The sequence below is a fragment of the Balearica regulorum genome, chromosome 8 (genome assembly GCF_011004875.1).
Source record: "Balearica regulorum gibbericeps isolate bBalReg1 chromosome 8, bBalReg1.pri, whole genome shotgun sequence".
Classification (NCBI taxonomy): Eukaryota; Metazoa; Chordata; class Aves; order Gruiformes; family Gruidae; genus Balearica; species Balearica regulorum.
Window position 1 is genome coordinate 22322332 of NC_046191.1, and position 26364 is coordinate 22348695.

At 37.6% G+C, this 26364-nt stretch overlaps 1 protein-coding gene across 6 annotated transcripts in view; it reads right to left on the reverse strand.

Moving 5' to 3' along the window:
* COL11A1 (collagen type XI alpha 1 chain) overlaps positions 1–26107 on the reverse strand; it is a 149850-nt gene extending 123743 nt beyond the window's left edge. For 5 of the 6 annotated variants that reach the window (XM_075760044.1, XM_075760042.1, XM_075760043.1 and 2 more), the window contains exons 1-4: positions 25671–26107; positions 9912–10079; positions 5315–5528; positions 1558–1720 (exon numbers count right to left, since the gene is read on the reverse strand). In XM_075760044.1, the coding sequence (XP_075616159.1) occupies positions 1558–1720; positions 5315–5528; positions 9912–10079; positions 25671–25785 (660 nt within the window). In that variant the 5' untranslated portion in view covers positions 25786–26107. The remainder of the gene's footprint in view (positions 1–1557; positions 1721–5314; positions 5529–9911; positions 10080–25670) is intronic. The other variant, XM_075760041.1, reaches the window with a different exon arrangement.
* Between the last annotated feature and the right edge of the window lie 257 nt (positions 26108–26364).

Sequence of the window (26364 nt, forward strand, 5' to 3'; positions counted from 1 at the left end):
TTTTATTCAACATGTTACTTAATGCAAATTATTCAAACAAATATCTCCCTTCATGCACATATCACCAATCACTATACTTATTTTCAAACAGCTATGTACAATAATTTCAGAACCTCTGAATCTTCAGATAGGTCTTTTTCATTAGCAACTGCACTGAATAAAACAAACCAAACACCAATGTTTAGTTACTGTGCACTTCCCTCCTTCACAATTTTTAAAATGGTGACAACCTTTGCAAGAACAAGCCACAGCCTGTTGCTTTAGTTTCTATTAGACTCTAAAATCACTTGTAAAACACTAACAAAATATCAGTTTATCTACTTTTATTGTATTTTTTAAATTCTTTTTACTTATGTATATTAACATTGCATATATATATTGACAATTTATTGTCAAATACACATATTGTGGCACTTGGTTTCTGACCTAAGAAAGAAATACAAATGAAAATTGAAAGTAATTATCCTATGTGGAGACCAAAAATCCTTGTCCCACCCTAAATGAGGCATCTGTGGAATTCATCTTACAAATGGAAAATAATGTCGCTCAGATGTGCAAACTGTATAGGGGACTACAGGTAAATTAGGCTGTGAATACCAAACATATCATACTGGTTGACCCATGAAATCATCCCAGAAATATCCCCATTCAAAAGTCTCATGTTTCACCATACCCATGGAAATGAAAGATAAAATGCCACAGTGTTACACTCAAAATTCCTATTTCCTCACTTGACACCTATGCAGCTTCTCAAGCACATGGTCTGCTTAAACTGGGATTACAATTCTGGATGTTTATGGAGCACAGATGTTCTGTATACGAAGTAAGTTAACTGCTGATCTGTATTTTCTTATTTTTCAGTTTTAATTTAAATTTACAGTTTTGACTGTTGTATAACAATATTATAAAAGAAAAATCTATAGTGTCGATTCAGAGAAGCTTCATTATTAGATTGTAAAAATAATTGTTGACATAAGGATTCCACCTAGAAAGGCCTCATGATTGGCAGTCACATACTTCCTTAGAGGCATTTTACCCTTCCTATATGTACTTCTTGGCCAGTAAATGATGGAAACGTATATATCGTTATTGCCAAAGTATGTTCCAGTTACTGGAAAGAGTAATAAGTGGGATAAACAATATAAGGGATTCATATTACACAGAAAACTTTCCACGTCCTTCTCCCCCTCTCTCAAATACTGTTAGCATGCACAAATATCTGTAAATGTTTAAGAGAGACAGAACTAAAATGATTCAGTATCATACTATTCAACTTTCGCAGATTAATTCTCTTAAATATCTCAGGTATCTTGATACTAGGAAAGACAAAAAAACCAAGCCCCTTCCAGATACAACATAATCTAAATCATATCTTCCAACAATAGAGACACTTCCCTGTTTTACTTCTCTTTTATTTCAGCCTATCCTAACAGGTTCGATAAGTCAAAGTTTCTACATTACAATAGCTTTTGCCCTAAAAAAAATAATCTGATTTGCACTAAGCACTTCACTCAACACAAAATCACGCAATTCCATTTGTTCAGTGTCGATTTTTACCTCAAAAACTTCTTCATCCAGAATCCTGGTTCCAAAGACAGTGATGCCATTGGTGTCCACAACTGTTTTGTCACTTCTTTCAAGTGGTTTTGTAATTTTTTTGTTACAGTCAACAATCATTGTAACACTTTTTTTCTCCACACTAATAGCTACTCGATGCCACCTATTAAAAAAACAAACATAATTCTAATGCAATTTATGTTTTTAAAACTAGGTTATTGTGTTCTTATCAAGACAGTTTATTGCAGATTGTGCACCAATCAAGTCACAGATAAAATTTTAAATGTCTTCATTTGTTTCCTTCTTTCATACATACACAAATGTGCACAATGTTTTGTCTATTGACTGTATAATTTCTGTCCCTTAGTACAAAGGAATCTGATCTATAGTTCACTGTGAATATCCTATATAAGATGAAGTTCAAGCTGACCTTCTCTGAAGCTTTACTTAGAGAACATTAGCAAACTCAAATCAGAAGCAAGTGCACTGTTTACATTTTATTAGATTAAACGATCTGACAGCAGATTTTATTTTTATGAATGTGTTTGATTTTCCAAATTACTTAAGGAGTTATTTGTGCAAATATATTTAATCCAGCAGGTTATTCTTTGTTATTTACATTTTACTATTTGTTCTCTGTGATCAATCACCGAAATTTTACCATGTTCTTTTGCTTATTTGAATGTATCCCATAGCTATAGAGATTTTTCAAAGATGGTCAACAGTTCTGACATAGATGCTTTTCCAGATACATATACTTACAAATGCTTCCCAATATTCCTGCAACAATAGCTTTGTCTACATACATATTAACCAGAAAGTGAATGAAATTATTCAGAATACTGACAAATTATTTTATTTTAAAGATATTTGAGAATAAAGTTTTATACAAATTGCCCAACTATACTGTTTTTTATGAGACTTTATTATCATGACAGACCACATTAATTTAGTGATCCTCTCTGCTATGACAACTTCAATATCTAAGAGCAAGAGCAAGTCACTCTGTAACATGGAGTAAAACATCAGAGAATCTTTGATAGACCAGGGCAAAAAGCATCAAAATACGTCATATTAGTGACTGGTAAGAGGAAGGCTGGAACCATACTATTTTAGTTGGCATTTGTGGCACTAAGGCTGTCTAAATCAGGGAGACAGCTTAGATCATTGTTACAAAGAGTTTCTGTATATCAAAAGGAACACCTCAAAGCTAATGGAATCTGACTGCTAAACAGTATCACTGAGCCAGAACTCTAATCCTATGTTTTCTCTGGAACGCAGCTGAACGTTATCATTATAAAAGCAAACTGTCCATGCATCCTCAGGCACATTACACTGTTTACACTTTTAAAATATATCTCATTTTGAGATGAAGATTGTTGTCCTAGATCCTTCATAAAATAGCTGAGTCAGAAGAAAATTGTTGGCCTATCTTTTGAAAGTATGTAGAAGTGGAAAGCATGAAAACATAGGTCACTGTGGACAGGACTGACTCCAGCTGATTTAGAAGTTGTATAGTCTGACTGCAGGAAATGAAATAGTACCAAATCACATTCATTTTAATTTCTTCATTTTTATCAGTTTCCCAACATTTCGGGTGAAATTCTAAAATCCATGTCAAAGCTTTGTTATTTAGAGGAGGTTGATGGAAAAAAAGAAAAAGTTTGTTGCTTTATTTTATCACTCCTTCTGCTAGGGGAATGCATCAGGTTTAGATTTCATGGTTGTGTTGGGTTTGCATGGCAAGGTTTTGGTAGCAAGGTGGGGCTACAGGGGTGGCTTCTGTGAGAAGCTGCTAGAAGCTTCCCCTGTGTCTGATAGAGCCAATGCCAGCCGGCTCCAAGACGGACCTGCCGCTGGCCAAGGCCAAGCCCATCAGCGCCTCTGGGATAACATATTTAAGAAGGGAAAAAAAACAGTTAGAGAGAGCTTTTGCAGCCGGAGAGAGGAGTGAGAAGATGTAAGAAACTCTGCAGACACCAAGGTCAGTGCAGAAGGAGGGGGAGGAGGTGCTCCGGGTGCCGGAGCAGAGATCCCCCTGCAGCCCATGGTGAAGACCATGGTGAAGCAGGCTGTCCCCCTGCAGCCCATGGAGGAAAGATGAGGGGGTGTAGAGATTCCACCTGCAGCCCGTGGAGGACCCCATCCCAGAGCAGGTGGAGGCACCCGAAGGAGGCTGTGGCCCCGTGGGAAGCCCGCGCTGGAGCAAGTTCCTGGCAGGACCTGTGGACCCGTGGAAAGAGGAGCCCATGCCAGAGCAGGTTTGCTGGCAGGACTTGTGAACCCGTGGGGGACCCACGCTGGAGCAGTTTGCTCCTGAAGGTCTGCACCCCATGGAAGAGACCACGCTGGAGCAGGTTGTGAAGGACTGCAGCCCATGGGAGAGACTCACGTTGGAGAAGTTTGTGAAGAACTGTCTCCCGTGAGAGGGACTCCATGTTGGAGCAGGGGAAGAGTGTGAGGAGTGAGGAGTCCTTCCCCTGAGGATGAAGAAGTGGCAGAAACAACGTGTGATGAACTGACCCGTCCCCCTGTGCTGCTGAGTGGGGGCAGAGGTTGAAGCCAGGAGTGAAGTTGAGCCCGGGGAGATGGGAGGGGTGGGGTGAGGTGTTTTAAGATTTGATTTTATTTCTCATTCCTGTACTCTGTTTTGCTTAGTAATAAATTAGATGAATTTCCTCTCTAAGTTCAGTCTGGTTTGCTCGTGATGATAATTAGTGAGTGATCTCTCCCTGTCCTTATCTCGACCCATAAGCTTTTTGTTATACCTTTTCTCCCCTGTCTAATGAATGAGGGGAGTGATAGAGCGGCTCTGGTGGGCACCTGGCCCCCAGCCAGGGTCAACCACCACAATGGTATAATTCCATTCTCTGGTAATACAAGGGCTTGAAGACAATTTACTTTTTTTATCCTTTATTGCTTTATAAACATATTTCATTATAGTTGAATTTTTGCCTTTCTCTACTGATTTGTTTTCTTTTGCTTTAATAAAATCACATTCTGTGTATCTCTGAAGACTGTGGCTGCTCTTCCTGGATTGCAGCACAATAAACAAAAAGCCTTTGAAAGAATGAAAGTCCATCTACAAGTACTAGAATGACATTCCCAGAGAATGATTGCTTGTCTACAAAGGGAAGCTAGGTACAAAAAATTAACAACTGCATTAACAACACAATAGGTGTTTGAGATTAATTGCCTTTACTGAAGGTGCAGTACAAGTTCTTGCAGCACTTCAGATTAATTGTCCAGCTTATTCTTCCCTGATTTCCTTATATATAGATGTCTCAAATGATCTTATTTATCTGCTGTTTTGGTTCAGGATAGGAGAAATTCTATGCTGTCTTGGCAAATTGTCTTCACTCTGTGTATCACCTTCAAATGGCCAAGACAACCCTCCTAGTGAGTCTATTCCTTGAGCCTTTTTGAAAACAGAGTTTCCTTCTGTATTGCACAGGAAGAATTTTCATAGGTTTAGTTTTGGTGGGTTTAACTTCTATGACTATTTCTTCATTCTTGATTTACAGAAATGGCAAATAAGAAAGGTAGTTAGGCTTTATTTGTAGCTTTATACACCATTTGAAGCTGGAACTGTACTCTGCTGCAAAGGTTCCCTCATTTTGTACCACAGCAGTACAACTTGCTGGAAATTGTACTACTGATTTATTTAAATATTTAAGATAACTGTTTGTAAAGACCATAATCACCTATACAGACCAATATGGTGGTATTATTTTTCATGTTAAAATTTTACACTTACTTGCCATCAGCGATGTTGACTGTTCTGAAAAGAGGATAGTCTTCTGGGGCAGGTTTTCCATTTTGGTCTTCAAACAGGAAGACAGGGGATCTACCAACTTCAACACCTACTTGCTGAATTCCTTGCTCATTGTAGACAGACAGAAGGAAGGACTGGATACCCTTTTTAGGTTTTACTGTCATTAATATTGAAAAATCTTCCGGAAAATCTCCCCCTGTAAACAAACAAACAAACAAATATACAGTTACAAATTCAGAAAAGATGAAACCGTTCTTTAAAGGCTTACAATTTTCTATAAGCACAGAGGATCCCACATACAAACTGCTGGGTTTTTTTAATTCTCCAAAAAGAATACATAAAAAAATTACACTAGGAAAATGTTTTATCTCTTTTTTTCTTTCTGATCTCACTTTAATTCCTGAAAGATATACCTCAATGATTCTTAAAAACATGCTTGTAAATCCAGTGTGATTTTACGTTATAATATACGTAAGAACCATGATAGCTTCACATTATTTTTCTATTCATCTTCTTTTTAGCAATCTTCTAATTTAAAAACGTGCACTACAATTTCACACAACAAAATAAGTATCTGTATTGTAGCAAATATGTTCCCAGACATTTCATCTCCTTTGAAAACCACTTGTTTTAGTTTCTCTCTCACAATATACATCTGAGTCTTTCTACAATAATATTGTGCAAAACATTGAAAAAATAAGTAACCAGTTTTATTTAATAGGAGCTTTAGGCAAAATCAAAGAACATTTAATTTTTATTTATTCCCTGATGTTTTCTTTTTGAAGTAGAGATTATATATCAATCATTGTTTCAACCTTTACAACTAAAAATAAACAAAATTAAAAGTGGATATAGCTCAGGAAAGACTGAGGTTTGTACTGAGTACTGCTCCTGCTGACTGCTGAATCTGGTGGTAAACCTGCATTTCACTTGATGTGCGAGTCTATTAGGCTTAATATCAAATGAAGTGTAAGACTGATATTCTAAAATTCAAAATATACATTGGATCCATGTGGCTTCAGATGCAATTTGACATGCAAGAAATAAAGAGATTAGAATCTAATCGTAATGTTGGCAATGAATATAACTGCAACTTTTTGTGCATGAGAGTGGGTAAAATGTTCCTAAACATTTTAATAATATAATACAATAAGTTTTAATAAAATAATATAAATTATATTTTTGTAATGAATAGAAGTATGTAAGACTTCAACATTGAAAGCTGATTTAGGAATTGCTTCATCCCATGGAGAAAGTTTAAGTTTGTTTCCAAGACAGGTCTTGTGGGAAAACTCTCAGGATTCTACAGAGTCTTCCGTGAAGACAAGTTATTATGGCATTAACACTTTAGTTACAATATGAAACCAAATGAATAAAATCTTCATTGCTCTTTAAATGACATACTACTCTTCTAAACCAGAAAATCTCTAGTCTATACTTACTATATTGTCTGCTGCAATGTTGTTTTATGTGCTTTCTACCATCTTTTTAACTTTTTTTGTAGAAGGTTGTCAAAACACTGTAGTAGTATAGACCACTTTAGGGCTTGTTTTGACACCTTATTTTGAAGGGATCAAAGCTTAATAAATAGGAAGCATTTCGTTTACTCTGGTGAGCCTTTGGTCAAGCTTCTTAATGACAAAGCAAGATTAAATTAAACTGTACATTATACCTTTTAATGCCATAGTAAACAGATGACCAAAAAAAGGAAAAGAAAGAGAAAAGATGACTGTCAACAAAGGCCAAAGAGATGATTTGAAAAGTACTGAACACTTTCCCTGTCTGCACTGTTAATCTGAAAGATATGTTGAAAATGCTTAAGGCAGGTGGCACTAATTCAGCTAGTCTGGGCATGTGCTCTTTAAACAGATAACATCCTATGAAAAAAAATCTGGGAGCTTTCTAAAAAAGGCAACTGAAAATGAGTCATGTGCCTCAGTTCAGCAGTTTCTCTTATCGCTGTCATCACATAATATTCCCAAATGTTTTATCTTGCACCTACATTGTGTAATTATAAGTAAATTTCCTCTAAACACAGTTTTCATTGAAAAAGTTAAAAAATTAATGACAATCTAACATGTAAAACTTTATGCATTGCTATGTACATATAGTTCCTGGACACATATCTGGAATAGTTATGAAAGTCTTCTCAAATACTTTTATATTTCTTGTTTATTGTTATGGTTCTATTTGAACAATAACCAAAAATAACAATAACAATTGGAGGGAAAATCACTAGAAAAATCTTTGTATGTATCTGGGTTGCCATTCCTGTTATTCCTATATGCTTTTGTAAAAGCTAACTAAAAGCACATAAAAAACCAATACAACAAAAATCTAAGCAGTTGTATTTACAATTATATGATGCCTTCCAGTCAGTGAAATCAATGCCTATTATATCCTGGGAAGTTGGCAAATATTATTAGATCCGTTTTTAAAACATAGATATATTGATGCTCTCAGCTTTTGCCTTTCATACCTCTCTTCGAGATACAGTAGCTAAAAGATACCTATACTTCCTGATGAGTTATAGCAGTTACATGAAAGCAAGCATAGGATGCATTACAACTTGTATTGTTTAGCTAAAATGATGTCTCACAACTCAGTTTTGTCTTGGTTATCTTCTGTAGTCTTTCCACTACTATATAGCACTAAGAAAAAGGGACGTGATCATTCAAATATCTTTAACGATAATCTCTGAAAAAGAAGGATTTCTTGTGGTGGTGAGAGTATGCCTTTTCCGCAAGATTCAAAAAGAAGTAATTATGATAATCACCTTCAGAAAATTGTTTCTAGGTTCTTTACAGAAGTAGAGGATAGCATGACATTTTCCTGAATTAAGCAAAGTTTTGTGGTGGCTTCTTTTTATACTGTGAGTGAGCAATGCTTTTTATTTGTCTCCTGCACACAGAAGTCTTGCAACAGATTGGTACAATCAAGAAAACTCATTCCAGTTGTAAAGAAACTGAAAGCATTAATAAGAAGAGTACCTAAATTAAGGCAGTCAAAGGCTATATAAATTTAGATGCCAGACAACAATATAAGGTACTTTTTTGTTCTGGCATTCAAAAACCATATGAATAGTTATTACTGCAGCTGCCAGATCTCCTCTTTATGCTATAGTTTGATTCATGAATAAGTGCAAGTCAGCCCAAGCTCTCCGACTTCCAGCTCTAGACTCTCAGGCTTTGATCTAGCAGAAGGTGCTTGTACTGTTCTAAATTTTTAAAATTATCAGTGATTCCAAGTCAATTTAATCTTCTGTCCAGTTGTATTTGAATGCCGATTTAAAGTTTTTTGTTGTAGCACTTGGCTTCAATGACACACATTGTAAAACTCAGAATATAAAGGTGCCAACTTATCACACTGTGCAATATGCAGTTTTTCAATACAATGGATCATTTTTGCATTTTTTAAAGAAAGAGCAGCCCATATTCTGCTAACCTTACTTAGGTGAAGTAGTAATTAATCACATACATAGTCACGCTACTATCAGCAAGACATTGTAGACTGTAATGTGCCATGCAGTGAATGATACTTTCAGCTGGATAGCTCTGCTAATTATATGCAACTTAGTTGAAAGGGTGTATTAAAAACCGAAGAACTGTGTTAAAAAATAATATAAATATTATATCTGTAATTAATTTTGCTTTGATCTCCTTCATGAATAAAAAAGTAAACCGATGAGTTAAGTGAACATGTAAGTTACACTTGAACTGTGTACAGATCTTTCCCATGTTGCTCTGGGAATGCAGTATTACTATAAAATAATGTATGTTTCCCCCTTTTACAGATCTTGAATGATATCTCTATGATTGCTACTTTGAAAGACAAAAAGAAAGTATTTTTCTTTGCCAACATCTAATCTGTATGTTTATAGACAGATTTGTTCAAACTCTGCATGATGTATCAAAGCAGAAAAATTAAATGTTCCATGATTTTAGTTTTTAATATTCTTATTATCGTTTTCCTCAACAGTTTGGGTCAAATGACAAGTCACAGCAAAAAAAATGGAATAAAACTCTCTTCTCAACATCCAAAGCATCTTTTCCAAAATGTGATTATTTCATTTTAGGGAAATTTCAGAGAAGATGGAATCACATTACCTGCTATCCACAACTAGCCTTGTTTAGTCCCCCAAATACCCAGATACTCTTAGGTAATTCTTAACAGATGGTACTTCTGGGAACGATTTTGCAATGGCCAACCACAACTCATTTCTACCAGTGTAGCATTACTCCAGGAAGTACTGCTTTTAAATGGACTACTGAAACTGGAGGAAACGTGCCAAAGCCACCAAATAAGCTTTCTGTCAGATAGCATCATGAAAGGACATGACAGACCAATTCTGCCTGTGACACAGAATTTGATGAAGAGCTTTATAACTGAAGCCAATAAAAACTGATTCATTCAGTGGATAAAGCGCATGTCCTGACATTCATGTGCAGGCCCAACTCTAGGGATTACAGAAGTGTTTTGTGGTACCGATGATGGACTACGTGCTGTGCTTTAGATAGATACCATAAAAGCATAGGCAGTAAGATAATTTACCAAAGTACTAGCTTTCTGCCAATCTTACCTGGGTACAGCTGCTTTGTTGGAGCACTCAGCTGTGCAGTTTTTGAAACTCTGTAGGCGACATCTGATCCTTTTGAATCCCTTCTGTTTGTGCAAAATCCTGCTGTTCTTGATACTCCTTCTGGTGAATTGTGAAATTCTAATGCTTTTAGCACATCAACGGGTTCAGCTGACAAAGGAAAAAAAAAGCAAAACAAACCAACAAAAAGAATTACTCATCTTGCATCTCTACAGTATGCAGCCTTGAAAAAATATATTAATTTCATTGCAAAAGTGTATGTGTAATCATAGCAGTAGCTGCATCCTATTTTGATTTATTGGAGATTACTCCTACACCAGGATATTATTTTATCTATCTGGATTATTCATTTTTAAACATATAAGAGTTCATCCCATCCCATGTAATTGTTATGATCAGATTTTCAAACTACTTGACTACACACTGAAAATCAGTTTCTCAAACACAGAGAATCTTGGTGACTGAAACATACAACACATTATTTTAATGAGTGATTTCTAAGAAGTGGGACTGATTTTAAAAGTTTGCACAAAAGTTTCAGAAGCATTCGGCTATTAATAATCTGCTATCAGAAACTCATCTGTTTCTAACATTAAAATATATTCTGGTTACATATGACTGCTTTCTCAGATACAAAGGATAAGGAAGAAGCTAATCTTATTTCACATCCAGTTAGAGAAAGAAAAATGTATGTGCTTCGCCTGCAAGGAGTGTATGGACTGAATCAGTGTCTTTCCTTACTTCCAAGTTAAATTCAAATGGACTTGTTTTGTACTTTAGAGCCCAAGTACTATCAGGTTGCATTTATGCTCAGTGTCTAACAATTTAAAGTTGAAATCCAGAGCTGCTACTAAACTGATACAAAATTATTTTTATAATTTTATATATATATATATATTATTTTTTTTTAAAAAGCCAACTGCAAAGCTGTAATCTATAAAATTTACCATGGCAAAAGGGCCAAGTACTGAATGGACAAGCACTTCAACAGAGGCAGTGAGAGAACATAGTTTGCCTACTATATATCTTTTCTCTTAGAAGAAAACAAGGTGTTTATTCTCATACTCCCTAAGGATTATGGCTTCACTAATTTATTTTCTTTGAGTGGAAACAGAATTTCAACAGATCATTTTTTTAACTGGGACTATACTGCAGTTTTTATGTTGGCAAACTCATAACCACTTTATCTGGAAAGACAAAGTTTTACATGACTTTCAGAGTAAAAGCTAAGAAATGTGTTTGTTAAATCTGACCCTTCTTCAAGCCTTTGACCTGCATTGTGGCATTAACTATAGCTAATTTATTCTCTGTTATTATTCATTTTATGTGTCAATAAATGTCAATTTAAGGCCCAGAATTCATTGTGTGCAAATATTCAACTATTTGAACAACTATTTGCAAACAAGAGTGTAAAAACATAAGCAAAGCGATATTCTAATTACCGTCACTGATGGAAACATCTCTACCTTCTTTTCTTACTATTTGTACAGCTCTAGGCAGTGTTATTATTTTTTGTCACTATAGTATCTCAGAAGTCACTTTTAGTATATTCAATAACATAATAATATATCAATAACAGATGTGAACAAAGTTAACTAGTGCATCCTATTCGCCTCCTGGCATTGCCAAATATGAAGAACTCAACTTTTTTGTTAAACCTATCTTTGAATGACACCAGAAGTATATTCTTCAGAAACAAAATCTGAGGTTTTCTCAATCAGCCTAGAATGCACATAACTTTTTCTGTCTTAAAATATATTCACAAGAAAATGCTTGTCAGCTACTTTAATTTTTTTTTCACATCATGGAACTTCTCATTTCCTTTTTCCATCAGGTCCTGTTATCAAATACAAACCAAATAGCCAATGTTTGTTGCAAGCTAATACATTTTGAATGAATGCTACAGTATACACCTGAATTTACTTAAAATCTACATATTCTGCAGATTCAAGAAATTATACTTGAATATCCTCAAAAGAAAAGTTTCAGTAGTATGCAAATTCTAAAACATTAGTCTTACCTCCATGTTAAGTACTGACTAAATAATTTTAATGGATATAATGTATTTTCTGTAGGTATTCCATGCAATTCTAAAGTTAGTACCATACTGAAGGAACTGCCACACTTTTATTCTGGTAACTGATGGCTACTTTTGCAGCACCTATAATAACTTGAACCAGTAAAGTAACGTAGAACCAGTCACTGGAAATAGTAAAAATTCCAAATCACTGTATAAGTCAACCACTGCTACATTCTTTTTCCTTTGCTCTTTTCTATAATTTGTACCAGATTCTTCATTATTTTTTAGAATAATGGCTGGGTTTTGCCTGGCTGTCTGGAAGAGTATTCATCCATAAACAAGATTATTCATTACCCCCTGCTAGTTCTGCTGCTAAAAAACTTCCAGACAAGAAACAGAATAATAATAGAACAATCTTTATACCACAAATTCCAAATAATTAGAACAAACATTTTGTTAATAGTCCATAGATGACATTTATTTCCACAAACTGTGATTCACAAAATGTAAACACCAAAAAAACCAGTCAGTTTACAGGGATTTCTAGAAATATAACTTGTCACAGAAAAGACAAGTCATATGGAGTAACTAAAGGTAATTAGTCTATCTCCAATAACATTACTGACTGACAAAATACTTACAGATCCTAAGTTTCAGAAACTGCTTCCCTAATTTATATAAAAGATTTCAGATAGCCACTTCGACCAATAGTTAAAAAGTAAGTAAGTCTTTAGATAAACCAGGCAGGAAGGTATAAGATTTAATATGCTTCTTTACAAAAATTGCTTTTGATAGAAACTTACATATCATTCAGTCTGTGAACTAAACAGACTGAGTTTGTGCCTCTTCTTTATAAATGTTTTTGCAACATTCTTGTGTGTCATTATCTAACCTGGGCTTGAGCCTCATCAAATGCCCAGAGTAGGATGCAGCCAATCCTGTATTTCCACTGACAGGCAGCAGGCCTGGAAATGTCCTCACAGCTGTTATTGCCATCTCCCAGCTGAAAACAGGGCTCACTGTGGAAAGCACTTCTCCCTTACGTTCTTCCTGTGTCATGCATAGGGCTACCATATATTGGGATTTCTGCAGAAAAATCCTCTTTTTGCTAGTGGAAATTTTTTCTTGGTGAATTTCAGGATTTTTTTTACTTTTTCTGAGACTATGGCAACCTAGTTGGAGCAAGTGTTCAGTAGCCCTGACCAGCCTGCCGTGCCATTAGTCTCTAAATTCTTGATAAGCTCACTGTGCATGTTCAGGTGATCTGCTCAATGCCTCTAAAAAAAGCACTAGACCCGTTGCTCTCAATATGCCACAGAGCACACACATGTAGGAATCCAGTCAGAAAGAAATAGTTTTTGAAAAACAGCAGCACTTAGATTCTAACTGGTTAGAGGCAACCTATTTGAAGTATAAAGGACGACGAGAAGTCCTCGCACAGTCAACACTGGCCTGCTTAGAAGACCACAGTAGAGAGGTAGGAAGACAACTCGCAGAGTCAGGGAAGACCATAGTCTATAAGTTAATCAAATGAAACTGTGGCTTCTCTCTGCCAGTTTCTGTAGGTTCTGCAGTGCTCAGTGTCACTGTATCCTGGGAGCTTCAGCTCTTCCTGAAAACTGACTCTGCTCTAGAATTCTGCTCCCACGCAATTTCTGGAAATGATAACAAATAGCCAGAAACTGCACCAGTGCTAAGGCCATGCAGTTTGCCTGTTTGCATGGTCCACTAATTAAGATTACAGCTTGTATTTATATGGGGCAACATTAAGGTAACCCATATATTGGCAGACCTAGGGTCTCTCACAAAAACTTCCTTACAGTGCATAAAGTACCTTGCCTAAATTATTTTAGCTTCTAGTCTAATTTGCTTGGATAGTTTTCTCATAAGAGACATAAAGAAAACTGCAAATTAATGATATATGATGTAATACTTTTGCATCCTTCCAATTTGGTGTTAAGATTTAAGATGGCAAGGGAATAACCAACAAATAAGCATCATGCAAACAGCTCTGTTCACCAGTTCTTGGGGTGCAGTTAATTCTCCTTATGAAATTTAGACATCAGCTTTGAAAATTCAATTCTGTTTGCCATGGAAAATTTGACAAAATACAAGATCCAGATCCTGAAAGTCGGTCCCTCCATGCAGATGTTTATGGCCACACTGCACTGCTGCTTGAAGGCCATCTCCTGCAGGCAAGCCAGACAAAGCCACAAGATAACCCTTTGGAAAGAAGCCTATGTTCATCAGGTCAAGCCTTCTTTTTACAGGTTAAGGTCTCCTGAGTTTCAGACCACAATCAAAAAGCAAGCTGCCACTGTGCTACTTTTCAACTGATAGAGAACCAACTGTAGGGGATCATTCTTCTCACTAAATATTATAATGCCAAGTTCAACAGCATATGTCCTTGATTCAAAAGTTCAGACAGACATGTGCAACTTTCACTGCCACTAACACTCTATACAGCAGTAACCAGAGAGGCAGTGTTTAAAAGTGCTGAGATTTCTGGAATGGCAAAGGAGAATTCTTCAAAAATTCCTTTTTAGAAGACAAAATTGTGTGAGATGGGAACCTGAGTGTCCTAGTATCTTCCAAGATACCCAACTGTTAATCATTTAGCTCCAGCATAAGTTCCTGGTTTTCAGAAATAAGGCACACAAAAAAATTAGTAGTATAACATCTCAAGACTTGAAATAACTTGTTAACTTGCAATATTTAAAACTGTAAAGCCAAATTCTGGTCTTCATTACTGTGGTATGACTGAAATACATCCATTCACTTAATGATCTTTCCATATTTATAGTGGTATGGATAAGAACATTTGGTCCATGGCATTTCATATTAAATATAACTCCAAAGCCATATTTAATCTTCCTTTGCTTTCCCTTCAGCCTTCTTCCACTACATTTTGATCATATATTCACAGTTAAAAATATCATAGCTTTTGTTTCATTCCATAATCTCTAAATTGAAATAAAATCTGTGATATATCATTCCTATTAATACTGATATTGATACAAAACATATGGATCAAATTCTGATGGGTTTATATTGCGTTATACCTAACGACTACTGCCATTGCTCAATGTGATTTCTTCTGGAGTTAAGTAGAAGCTGGCGAAAACAGCAGATTCATTCTTGATATGTTATAATGTCATAAATATAAATAGCACTTATTATACATGACCAGAGGGCTTCCTTCCTTCACTTTGACTTCCTCATACATTTGAACTGGAATCTACATAATATGGCTCTCCCTTTCTCTTGGTGGAAACTGCCCATGGAGGATGTTCCCAGGTACCATAACAGTACAGGTTTATGATATCAGAGAAACGAGGGACTGAGAAACTGTACAACAATGCAGAAACCGAAGTCCTTTGGACACACATCAGTCTGTGCTGAAGACTTATTCAATATGTGACATAAAGCCTCTTTGTCTTAAGAGTGACCTCAGTTTTCAGTATAGATGCTTAGCATTTCCACATCTAGTGAGTGACATTAATGTAAACGCTAGGTATGTAAATGTTAGGCCATTAACACACACTGAAAATAGAGCTGTATTGTTTCACGTAAATAGAATGTTCTTTCCCATATCACTCTAAGCAGCTAATGTGTATGTGTCGATAAATTTACACTTCAGCATATGAAACACTTGAGCTCCTGGTTTTTAGGATACATATCAGCTTCCACTCACGGAATCTTACTAGTAATTTAAGTCTGTCACAATTTAAGTAATTTAAGTTGCTGTCACAAATCAATTGACAAATTCTGTGTCGGATTCACTTCCTTGATAGAAAATGACCTGGAGACTCTATTACTAGAATTTTTTTTTATTTGCAGAAGAAACAATTTTCCACAGACTTGTGAGTGCTTCCTCAGAACTTCTTTTTGACCTATATAGGCTAATTGGTTATCAGACAGGTTTCTAACCATCCTTTCCTACATAAAGCTGTACTGAGAAGCAGTTTACGGGTCAATTCCATGAGTGGCTGCAATTCCCCACTACTGTGGATCTCACTCAGTATTTCATGTCTTACTCAGATCTTAAAAGGTCAAACATCTAGAGTGATCCTATCACAGACGCATGCAGTGGTCCTCAGTACACTTGGAATACATGTAGATTGAAAAGATATTATTCATTGAATTGAGAGTTCTTTTGAGTGAATTTGATTATTAAGAGATAACCAAGGAAGTCAGAATGGACCATTGTCCTTATCTAGAAGGTCCATTTTTTTTCTATTCTGCACAGAACATGGTGCAAGCCACTTAGAAGCAGCAGTGAAAAATGAATATAGCCTTGAACCTTTTTAGATAGGCTATACTAAACTTGACATCTGTTCTCTTTCCACGAACTGTACCTAAAAGCATTTTTAGCTGCAGTTAAAGGTGCTAGTGACTAAGGACCAAACAGTTCAAGACAGAATTTCTTGAATATAGGGTATACAGAGGAACAATCATCTGCATTTTCAGAAGGAAGGGCTTCACTGTCCGGCCTCAAAGTGAAGCTCTCCAGGTCTGACTGTGGTGGCAACTCCTGGCTACAAAATTCATTCCCATGAGAAATTGTTCAGGATGACTCATTTAGACTAAAATATTCTTCCTTCTGTTCAAATGCCTAATAAAGCACAGAAGTTGAAATCCTATTTTATTTAGATTTTGATCTGGTAACTCCTGGGTCTTAGTCTCTTAATTTTATGAGAGCTCAGGCCCAATGATCCTTCCCTATTTAAAGGCTATGTTCACCTACATAATTTACAAGATGCTCCCAGATTGCACGCTGGGGGACATACTTTAAATGCAAATAAAAACAAAACTCTAGGGAAAAAAAGAGCCAGTATTCTTTACTTTACAGATATACGTTAGCAAACTGAGTGTGCAACTATTTGCTATAGTGCTAATAACTTTGGTAATTGTGGCTTTTCCTTTTTCAGATTTAATAAACAGTATTTTTATAATAAACAGTATTATATATTATTCAGATATAATAAACAGATAACTTCTCAAGTTACCATAATTCTCCAGCAATGCCTTCTTTTGAATGTGAAAATTTATCAGCGATGACTCCACAAATAGCCTGTAAGAATTATGATCAATAACTCATAATTGGTGAGATACAAAACCTGCAGTAGCAAAGAGCTTAACTTGCCCCAGTAAAAAAAAAAAAAAAATCTGAGAAATTTAGGAAGACTAAAGTTTCTAAATTACTCTTATTTTACTACATATTTTTCCATGGAAATATGTCTCATTCTGCCAGTAATCTGTTCCAATGGAACCACCGCAAAACTAAAACTTTTTGTTGAAAGTGTTGAAACATTAATCTTCAATTCTAAATGGAGTGGTTTTTTAAAGTTTAGTCCAGTTTTATTTCACTGTGACAGATCATTTAAAGAGTAGAGGCTATTATAGCCTGGTAGGCTAACATACGCGTATTTTGTGGGTACTGATGAAGGGGCTCCTTGTATTTGTGGACAAGACTTTCAAAATAGGCTACCTATGTTTAGATTTCTAGGTATATATTTAGGAACATAAATAGAAGGTACTGGCTGCTCCACAGTTTTTTGAAACTATGCTACCTATTAAAGGCATAATAGCCTACAGTTATTTAGTTTATTTACTTTTCTTAAAATTTTGAATCTTCATAACTATAAGTGCTCATTCTAAGGACTCTCCGTGTATTCTGTAGGTAGGTAAAGATAAAAAATGCTATGATGAATGTTTCTACCTGACATAGAAGGGATAACTAGTCTTCAGTTTCAGCTGTTGACCTCTCAGAACAGTGCTGTCAGGCCAGGAAAAATGAAGAAATGTTTTTCTCTTAAAAACAGTCTTGAATACAGATTGTGTCAAAGTTGTTCAACATAGGGTTTTTTAGCTACCATTTGTCAAGCTGTCCAAGGAGTTCTGCTGTGAAACCTGGTAACTTCTTCCCTCCTTGCATTCCTTGCCCCAGATTATTAGTCCAGTTTCTATCAACAATTAGCAATCAGTTTAGTTTACCAGCTAGACCTAAGTTTGCTAGATCAGAAAGAGTAATAAATGCTGCCACTTTGCCAAATTGTCAATAAGAAAATCTTTACTAGCAGTGTTAGAATCTAGATTTGTTAAACTGTTAGTTTGTTGACCTTTAGGACACAGTACAAGACCCGTCTATTACTAGAAATCTCTGCTATTTCTAATGTGGTTGGAATTTTTTGTTCTTATTTTACCCTTATACACTTTTACTTATTATAGGCAGGTATGACGGATATCTTTTAAAAACAGAAATACATATTAATAAGTACATGATCTGTACTTATTAATTTACTGTGTTCTTGATCTGTTAAGAATTAATATAGGAGTATTACAGGAGTAAACATCCAAGAGCAGGAATTCAAAAGCATGTTATGCCAAAAATACTTCACTGAGCTTCCCAGTTCTTAGGACTCTACTACCTTCCCACTGCAGGCTCTAGTCTCTGTATTCCAAGCAAGGATTCCCTGAAGTTCTGCCATAGGTGTGTAAGCACCAGGAAAAAGGATCAGATACTCCTCTGTCCTGAGCATTTCCTACTGGCTAGTTCTGGGCAGGTCTGCATTTCCTCAGAGGCTTTTGAGACTGGCAATCTGAGAATCGCACACCTCTCAAGTCTCTGCTCAGAGCCCAGACATGTAACAGAAGACTGTTCTGGGAGCAAGCACCAAAAGCATTGGTTCTGGAGTGTCCTTTGTGAAGGTTCCAATACTTTTCATAGATGTTAACCAAAGGACCTTACAGAACTGGGTATGAACTCTGTTTGTGAGCTGCAAAACTGAGTTACAGAACACCTTCCAGGTACAAAAATGAAACCAATTAAGCTGCCTAAAGTAATTACATAGCTCCTGAAAATAAAGCTGTTTTTTTTCTAGGTACCTAAATATAAATTTATGAGATTAACCAAATATATATTGCCCATGTATATATTTCTAGAGACATACTTCAGGGTTGTTTTACCTGTTAAAATTTTTCCTACATGTTAGTTTTTAGATGAATTATGTAATTGGGATCTTGGCCGGTGACATTTTTAGAAGAAGGTGTTATTGCACTGCTTTCATATTTAATGATTACAAGAACTAGAGATTATCCAGATGCATACAGGAATGCTTTAAATGGCCTATGATTGACTATCTCACCAACAGAGGGCTTGTGTGAAACTGCTCAGAACTGGCTACTTTTGTTTCCACTCGAGTTATCTGGAAATTTTTCATTGATTTTTTATGCTGTGAAATCTACTAAATATGTAATAGTATTTAAAAACCAATAAAGACAGTATGCATATATGGGACATATTTCTGATACTCACCAACTACCAACTCTATCTCTTTTTAAAGACCAATCTCTAACACTCATACAGTAAAAAAGAACACCACCACCAAAACCCACACTTAAATCCCATATTGAAACCAGTGGAAAACTTGTCTATATACAACTACACACTCACATCTTTAATAAGGTTCGCTTGCAGGCTAATTTATTCACTGGAAATATGGAGCAAAAAAATAAGAATCGTTCTTTCTGGTTTTTGTTACATTGCACAATTCTGAGTGTAACCTAGATTTTGAGACTGACATTTTATACTTGCTTTATATATTTTGCCACAAAATGTGACTTTTTTATTACTTAAAACCTTCTTTCAGACTAGATAGCTTGTACTTTTATCACTTGTTCAGCAACATTGATTACAATCAAGCACTGAAGACCTGATCCTGATTCCATAAAATGTTTTACTTACTACCCACAAAAGATTGGGCTAGTTCATCATCTGGTACAGACCTGTATTGATCCATCAGTTTACAATATTTTAATATCTGCCTCTACTCCTGTGGAGTTATTCCTATTTTACACCACAGCAGATTATATCAGAACTGCAGTCCAGGTGTCTAACTATATTGAGGCCTCTGCTAAAGATTTAAAATGTTCTTTCCGTACAGACAGTGGAGACAGTACTTCCAACTGTGAAAATCAGCAAGACAAGTATTAAATTCTTGGAGTATCGTGTTTCTATTGCCACATAAAAAAAGACACAGTCTGAAAATGGTCACAGCTACAGGAAGAGACAAGGTGCTCCCTCACCAATTAAACATGTAAGAAATTGAGCCCACTTAAAATCTTTGTCAGTCAAGGTAGTTATTCAGAAATAATCCCAATAGGCTTCAAAAATATCTTCTAATAAATGGGAGTTTTCTAAAGTGGAACATTTGTACATTTTTCAGCTATAAGCATAGAAAAAAGGCAAACCACTGCTAAGGACAAGATTTACAAATGGTGCCATTTAAAGTAACCCTTTAGAAAAAACTAAATGATTTTTTAAAATCATACAACTAAAAACTTTCACCACACTTTCACTGATGTCAAAGGTATTATCTCCCTTTTAAGAACAATGCAAGGAAATCAGACCCAATTCTGTATTCTACTGATATTAGCAGGAATTGCACTTAAGCAGACAGCAAGGTTGTAAAACCTTGAATTATATTTTTTCGTAAACTATGAATGTTTGATAATCTATGAGATTACTATGATAATTTGAGTAAATACACAGGTAAGGGACAGAATAGGTAAAACTTAGACTAGTAATACTTTAACAATGTGACTATAATTTGACTTATAACGAAGTTAATTCGTATTATAGCTTAGCTGCCAGTGACATTATTCACAGCAGGATCAGGACCTTCATTTTTTTTAATCATGTTTTATGATACATCTTTCAATTTGCTTTCCAGCGAACATTTTGCTTCTATAATATCAGCTCTGCTAAATAACTTCTATTTCCCATACTGTACGCATTAACACTTTGACATACAGTGAAGTCCCAGACCTAGAATTTACAAAGGTTTTTACAACCCCTTATGTGTGATAATGTGCTAAAAAGAATTTAAGTTCTGCCAGATTCCACTACTATTGTAATAACAGGGTCAACAATTAATCCTTACATTTACAGTCTGTAAACTTGGTATTTAATACTGAGTGGTACAGTTGTAAAACCTTGCAATAGGCATGTGTGTTCACCTAATTCCTTTTAAGCCACTGCTCTCTATTGTGTCCATCCAGAGGGCAAATCTTTATCACTGCATGAGATTTCACATTCTTAGAACATTAGAGATTTCTCCCAAGCTCTGCTTAATTTATTCCCCCCTATTATCAACAAGTACTCAGAACAATGATAAATTAACCAATGCTGGTAGGATTTCTTCTGAAAAGAAGCAGAGCGCTCTGCAGAGAAAAGAAAAGCAACTTCTTAATCTTGCTGGCAGATGGGAACCCTACTGTTCACCACTGTACAAAACAAATCCGGGAGAGACATAATTGCTCCAGTGTGTTTTAGGTATAACTTCACCAGTAATGTCATGGCTCTTTTATTATGCTGCAACCTTGTTAGAATTAAAGGCCCTATTGGGAGGAGACCAAATAACTTTGGGCAAGACAATTGTAAAATTAAGTATGACAACTCCTTTCCTACATTTTACAACTGCTACAGACACCAATTGTATGATGTTTTTCTTTTTTTTTTTTTTTTTTTCTAGTAATCCGAAAACACCATAGCACCAGGAAATGTTTTACATCAAAGATTATTTTTTTCTAGTGACATTCCAATAGTAGGTGCTAGGCACAGAGATTATTTCAAACCAAAACCACTGAATATTTGTGGATATTCTATATATACTTATATACAGTTGTATTTGTTAAGATATATGCAAAACTGAAATTGTGAAACTTCTTTTCTGCAGAGCTAGTAAAAAGACATAGTTTCCTGCAGCCTGAATAGTCCTTTCTGGGATCCTTGTGAAGTCTCCTTCTAAATTAAATGCAAAGATTCACACTCTAGAGAATACAACACATACCAGTCATTTTTCTGTGTCAGATGTCTGCTGCTGAAGTGGAAATAATTATTTTAACTTAGAAAAAAAAATTTAAAAAATTAAATTATATAGCAAACTAGATATATACATGCAGGTCTCTCTTGCACTATACTGGGAAGACTGGACCATTTCACCTGCTGATCCCTGGGACTCAGAAAAACTTCAGTTAGGACCACTGGCTGAATCTAGTGAAATCACCCTTTGATTTAATCACTTTTGCTCATTTTGTGAATATTTATCTGAGAAACCCCTGTACGCCCTCTGTTTCTGAAGGTTAATGGCATTTTGTTAAACTAAAATTAACACACAAGACTATTTCACTGTAAAATAAAGGAACAATGAAAATTTTAATATTATTTTTCAACCTTAAAAGTGAATTGATCAATTAAAATCAAAAGAGCTTTACATCACTAACAGTTCTGAGAAGAGACTCATAATTTACTAGTTTAAAACACCTTTTTATATAGGTTTAGACTAGCCAGATACATTAAACAGTTTGCATTCAAGAAACAGATCCATATCTTCCCAGTACAAATTACTAAGCAATTACAAATAACTAAGTGTTAAGTGTACATCCTCAAAGAAAACTCCTTTTGCCATCACTAGTGGGCCCCGTTCTGCATTCCTTCCACACCTAGAACTCCCACTACTTTCCAAGCCTGTGTGGGGGAAGCACAAGGAACCTTTGTGTTTCCTAAAATGACTGTAAAAAGTATCTATTCTATATTAGAAACAAATCTGCTTGTCACTTACACAGAAGGTCCAAAGTGTATTTTCCATATATAGCTTCAAAGCCTCATTTTCAGTAAGGATTCTTAAATCTTTTTGCACTCTTAAGAGCTTGATTTCCATTTGCTTGAAAAAGCTTATAAATAATAAAAAGACTGATTTTTCATTTTTGCCCATGAAATTTAAATCAGCATCACAATAGTGCATTGATGCCAGGCCCTTACAAAAAATTTATAGTGTTGAAGCCATGCCATTTCGACTAAATGAGTTTATTCATTCCAAACACATTACCAACAGATTTAGTATTAAAGGTGAAGAAGGGGAAAGGAAATCAAAAGATGTCTTTTAAAATACTGAATTTTGTTTACTTTAGCCAAGTCATAAAGCAAAAATATTTTCTAAAAAGAGCTGCGTAAGAGCTGGTGGGCACTGAGCTGACCAAATATGAGTCACTAGTTTTCCCATTCAGTTGCTTCTCACTTACTGTAACTTTTTCTGTCTAAAGAAGAAATCAATCAAGAGCCCAATCAGATCTTCACACCCCCTTTCTTGGTACTTCTCTTTCTTTTTTGTGTTAAATAAAGAAACTTGAAAAAAAAAGTCAAGAATTTTAGGAATCTTTTGAGGTTTCTCTACATGGAATGGATTATGTTGTCTTAAAAATAAGTCACTGCTATATGATTAACACTTTATATGAATACACCATGTAATTTTCTTTACATAGGGGTAGTTTATGAAAAGACAATTGAACATAGGATTTAATTTAACAGAGTTGATAAGGCATTGATTCATATTTTACCCAGCATTTTCATTTAGTCATATTGTTTACCGGCTGTAGTATGCTATTTTATTCTATTCCTCAGTATTTTTCCCAGTCCTACTTTCAAATATGAATCATTATGTCCTGTTTTATCTTTTAAGTACGTTAAATAAGATCAGAATATAGAAAAGAGGATTCAGAAATATCTCCCTTCTACTCCGTTAGGAAAATTAGGTCAAATTCTACTCCCTCTGTAGTCAATGGAAAAACTCTTACTGACTTCAATAACAGATCAAGCCCTAAACACACAGCTCCCTGTAGTTTCTAAGCAAATGGCATACTGTATTTCAGAAAAGTTCAAGAACTAAGTTCTTTTCAGAATGCTTCTAAAACATGAGAAGCCTGTAGTTTTATGTTTCTGAAATGTCCTTTATACAGAAGACTAGAGGAAAAGATTTTTAATATAGCTTTTTAATGCTTACTGAAAACAAATTAGTCTGCCTAAAGTTGCTGAATATATTTCAGTAAGTACCAGATAACTTGCTGATTTTTTCTGGGCTGCATGGGTTTAGATTTTAATTTTTCATTTGCATCCAAGCCATTATGTAAAGATAATCTACATAAATCCTACTTAAGGCTGAATGGTCACATGAAAAACAGCGTAAGAAAAATATCATGCCTTTGCTGACAGTATTGCTTCTTGAAGAAATTTAGTTAGTAATGAGCAGCCGAATCCTTGAAGCTCTGCGAGGTTAATTCACCCTGGGTGTAACTCCACTGGAGTCCGTGGAATTGCACCAGGGATGAAATCTGACCCCTTCCAAGCCCTGTCAGAAATGGGGCCGGCAGGGGGCAGAAACCCTGATTGATCTGACACCGTCAAGGTTGCGCCCAGGTATAAAGGGCTTGAATGGAAACTGATCACCTTACTGTGCCTCCTCTAGGACGCCTGTTGATTCAAAAAAGTGGGAATTCAGATCGAGAAATACCTCGTTAAAATAAAGAAATGCATAAAAATTAAACTTTTCGGAGAGTTAAGCCCCTTCATGGATGTCAAACCCACGCGGGGAAAAAAAAAACCACAAAAACCCCCCCAAAACCAAAAAACACCTCAATCCCAGCCACACTGACCCCCAGATGCGCCTGCGGGCTCCGGTGGGAGGGAGGGATGGAGGAAGAGGCAGCATTTCCACCCCCGGTGGAAGAGGAAAGCGCTCCAGCCACCGGAGACTATAGTTCGCAGCTCCGCGAATGTGCGAGCACATATCAAAAAGCCGGAGCGCCTCGCCGGCGCCCAGATGGCACGGCGCGGCGGGCGGCCGAGGGCTGAGCAGTGCCAAGGAGCAGCGCCCAGGTGAGAAGTGCGGGGCACAAGAGAGGAGGCGCGGGGCAGCGGTTCCTTTCTGCTGAACTGCCGCGCTGCTGCCGGGCTCTTGTTCCCTCTGCAGGTCCCCCGCGGGCTGCACCCGGTCCACCAGGTCCACGGACACCTAAGGGACCACTCGATCCCTCCATGGAGGCTGCAAAGGGGGAAGGAGACTGGGGACGGCGCCCCGGCGCTGACACAGCCCCTGTGGAGCCCAGCGACGGTCAGGCCGAGCACCCCCGAGGCCCCCACGCCCCGCCACCGGCCCCCGCCCCGCCAGGGCATCTCCGGGGCCAGCGCTGCGCACACCACCTGCGGGGCGCCGCTACCGACGGCAACTGCTGTCCTCACCGTCTGGCAAGGGGCCCCTTCAAATATATTTTCTCCTCCCCTCGCGTCCTGGAAAACTTTTTGCCCATTGAAGCCCTTCGAAAGGGGAAAAATAAAAAAGCGGAGAATGGAGAAAATCAGAATGGAGAGCCTCCACCCCCCAACTTTCCCTTTCCTCGCCCCTTCGAGGAGAAGGCAGATACTTGTCGCTCTGTTTCAGCCATGACTCAGTGAACTTCAGCAGACTAACGACTCTGTAAGTTCAACAAAACTGAAAATCGTACGCAAGCTCCACAAAACTGAGTTTAGTGCTGGAAGAGGAGAAATCACTCTGTTCAACAAGCATTTCTTTCATCTTCCCACCCCGCCAGTGCATCCGCTTTACTGCGTTAAACCCACATCCAAAGTTAAACACTGAGGGTGAACGGGAGCCGTCCCTACGCGGCACCTGGGAGGGACGTCCCCTGCCCGCGCTGCCAGGGGGTCCCAGCGGGTCTCTACGCCGCAAGCCGGCCCCCAGCCCTTTCGTGCCCTCTCACCTCCCCAGCATCAGGAGCCGCTCTGACAGCTTTCCACTGAAACGCGGCCCCAGCCGTACCCTGGGCCCTTCTCCCGAGGAGGGGGACAGAGGCAACTGGACTCCCCGGCTTCTTTGCTTTCTTACCTCCTCTGACCTCTGCAGCCCGGAAAAGGATAGCGAAGGTGATGAGCACGGTTACAGCCGAGTCCCGGGGCCACCTTCTCGTTTTCCACCTTGAGGACCATCTCTGCATCTCCATGCTGGGCACCCACGAGTGTGAATTAAACCCGGGCGCCTTCAGTTTATACCAGCTCCGACCTTTCCACTATATTCCCAGAGATGATATCTCCTATAGAGCCATACGTAACATACCAAGAGGGGTTTTTTCTCTCTCACCCCCCTCCCTCTCTGCCCGGCCTTGCGCAGGCCCCTCCGACCCGTCCTCCCGGGTGCCCTGCCTTCAGACTGAAGGGAGATGAGGGGCTTTAATCAAAATGCAAAGAGCGCCGCATCCCCCTAAAGGCTTCATCCCGTCAGAGGGCTGGGCGAGAGGCTCCCAGGGCCACCCCTGCAGCCCAACTGACAAGCCAGCCACCGGGCGGAGGCCAATCGCGCGGCTCCCCCGGCCGCCCACAGCACCGCCCTCCGCCTCGGGGGTGGCACACCGGCTGCTCCGCGGCACCGCCGGCCACCGGGACATCGGAGGGCGGCCTGCCTGAAGGCGTTTGGGGAACGGGAAACGGCGGGACAGGAGCGAGCCGGGGGAGGCTGCTAGGGTGTCCCGTCACCGGGCCACCGCCGCCTCCTCAGTCCCGCCACCCCCCGCGCGCCCCGCCAC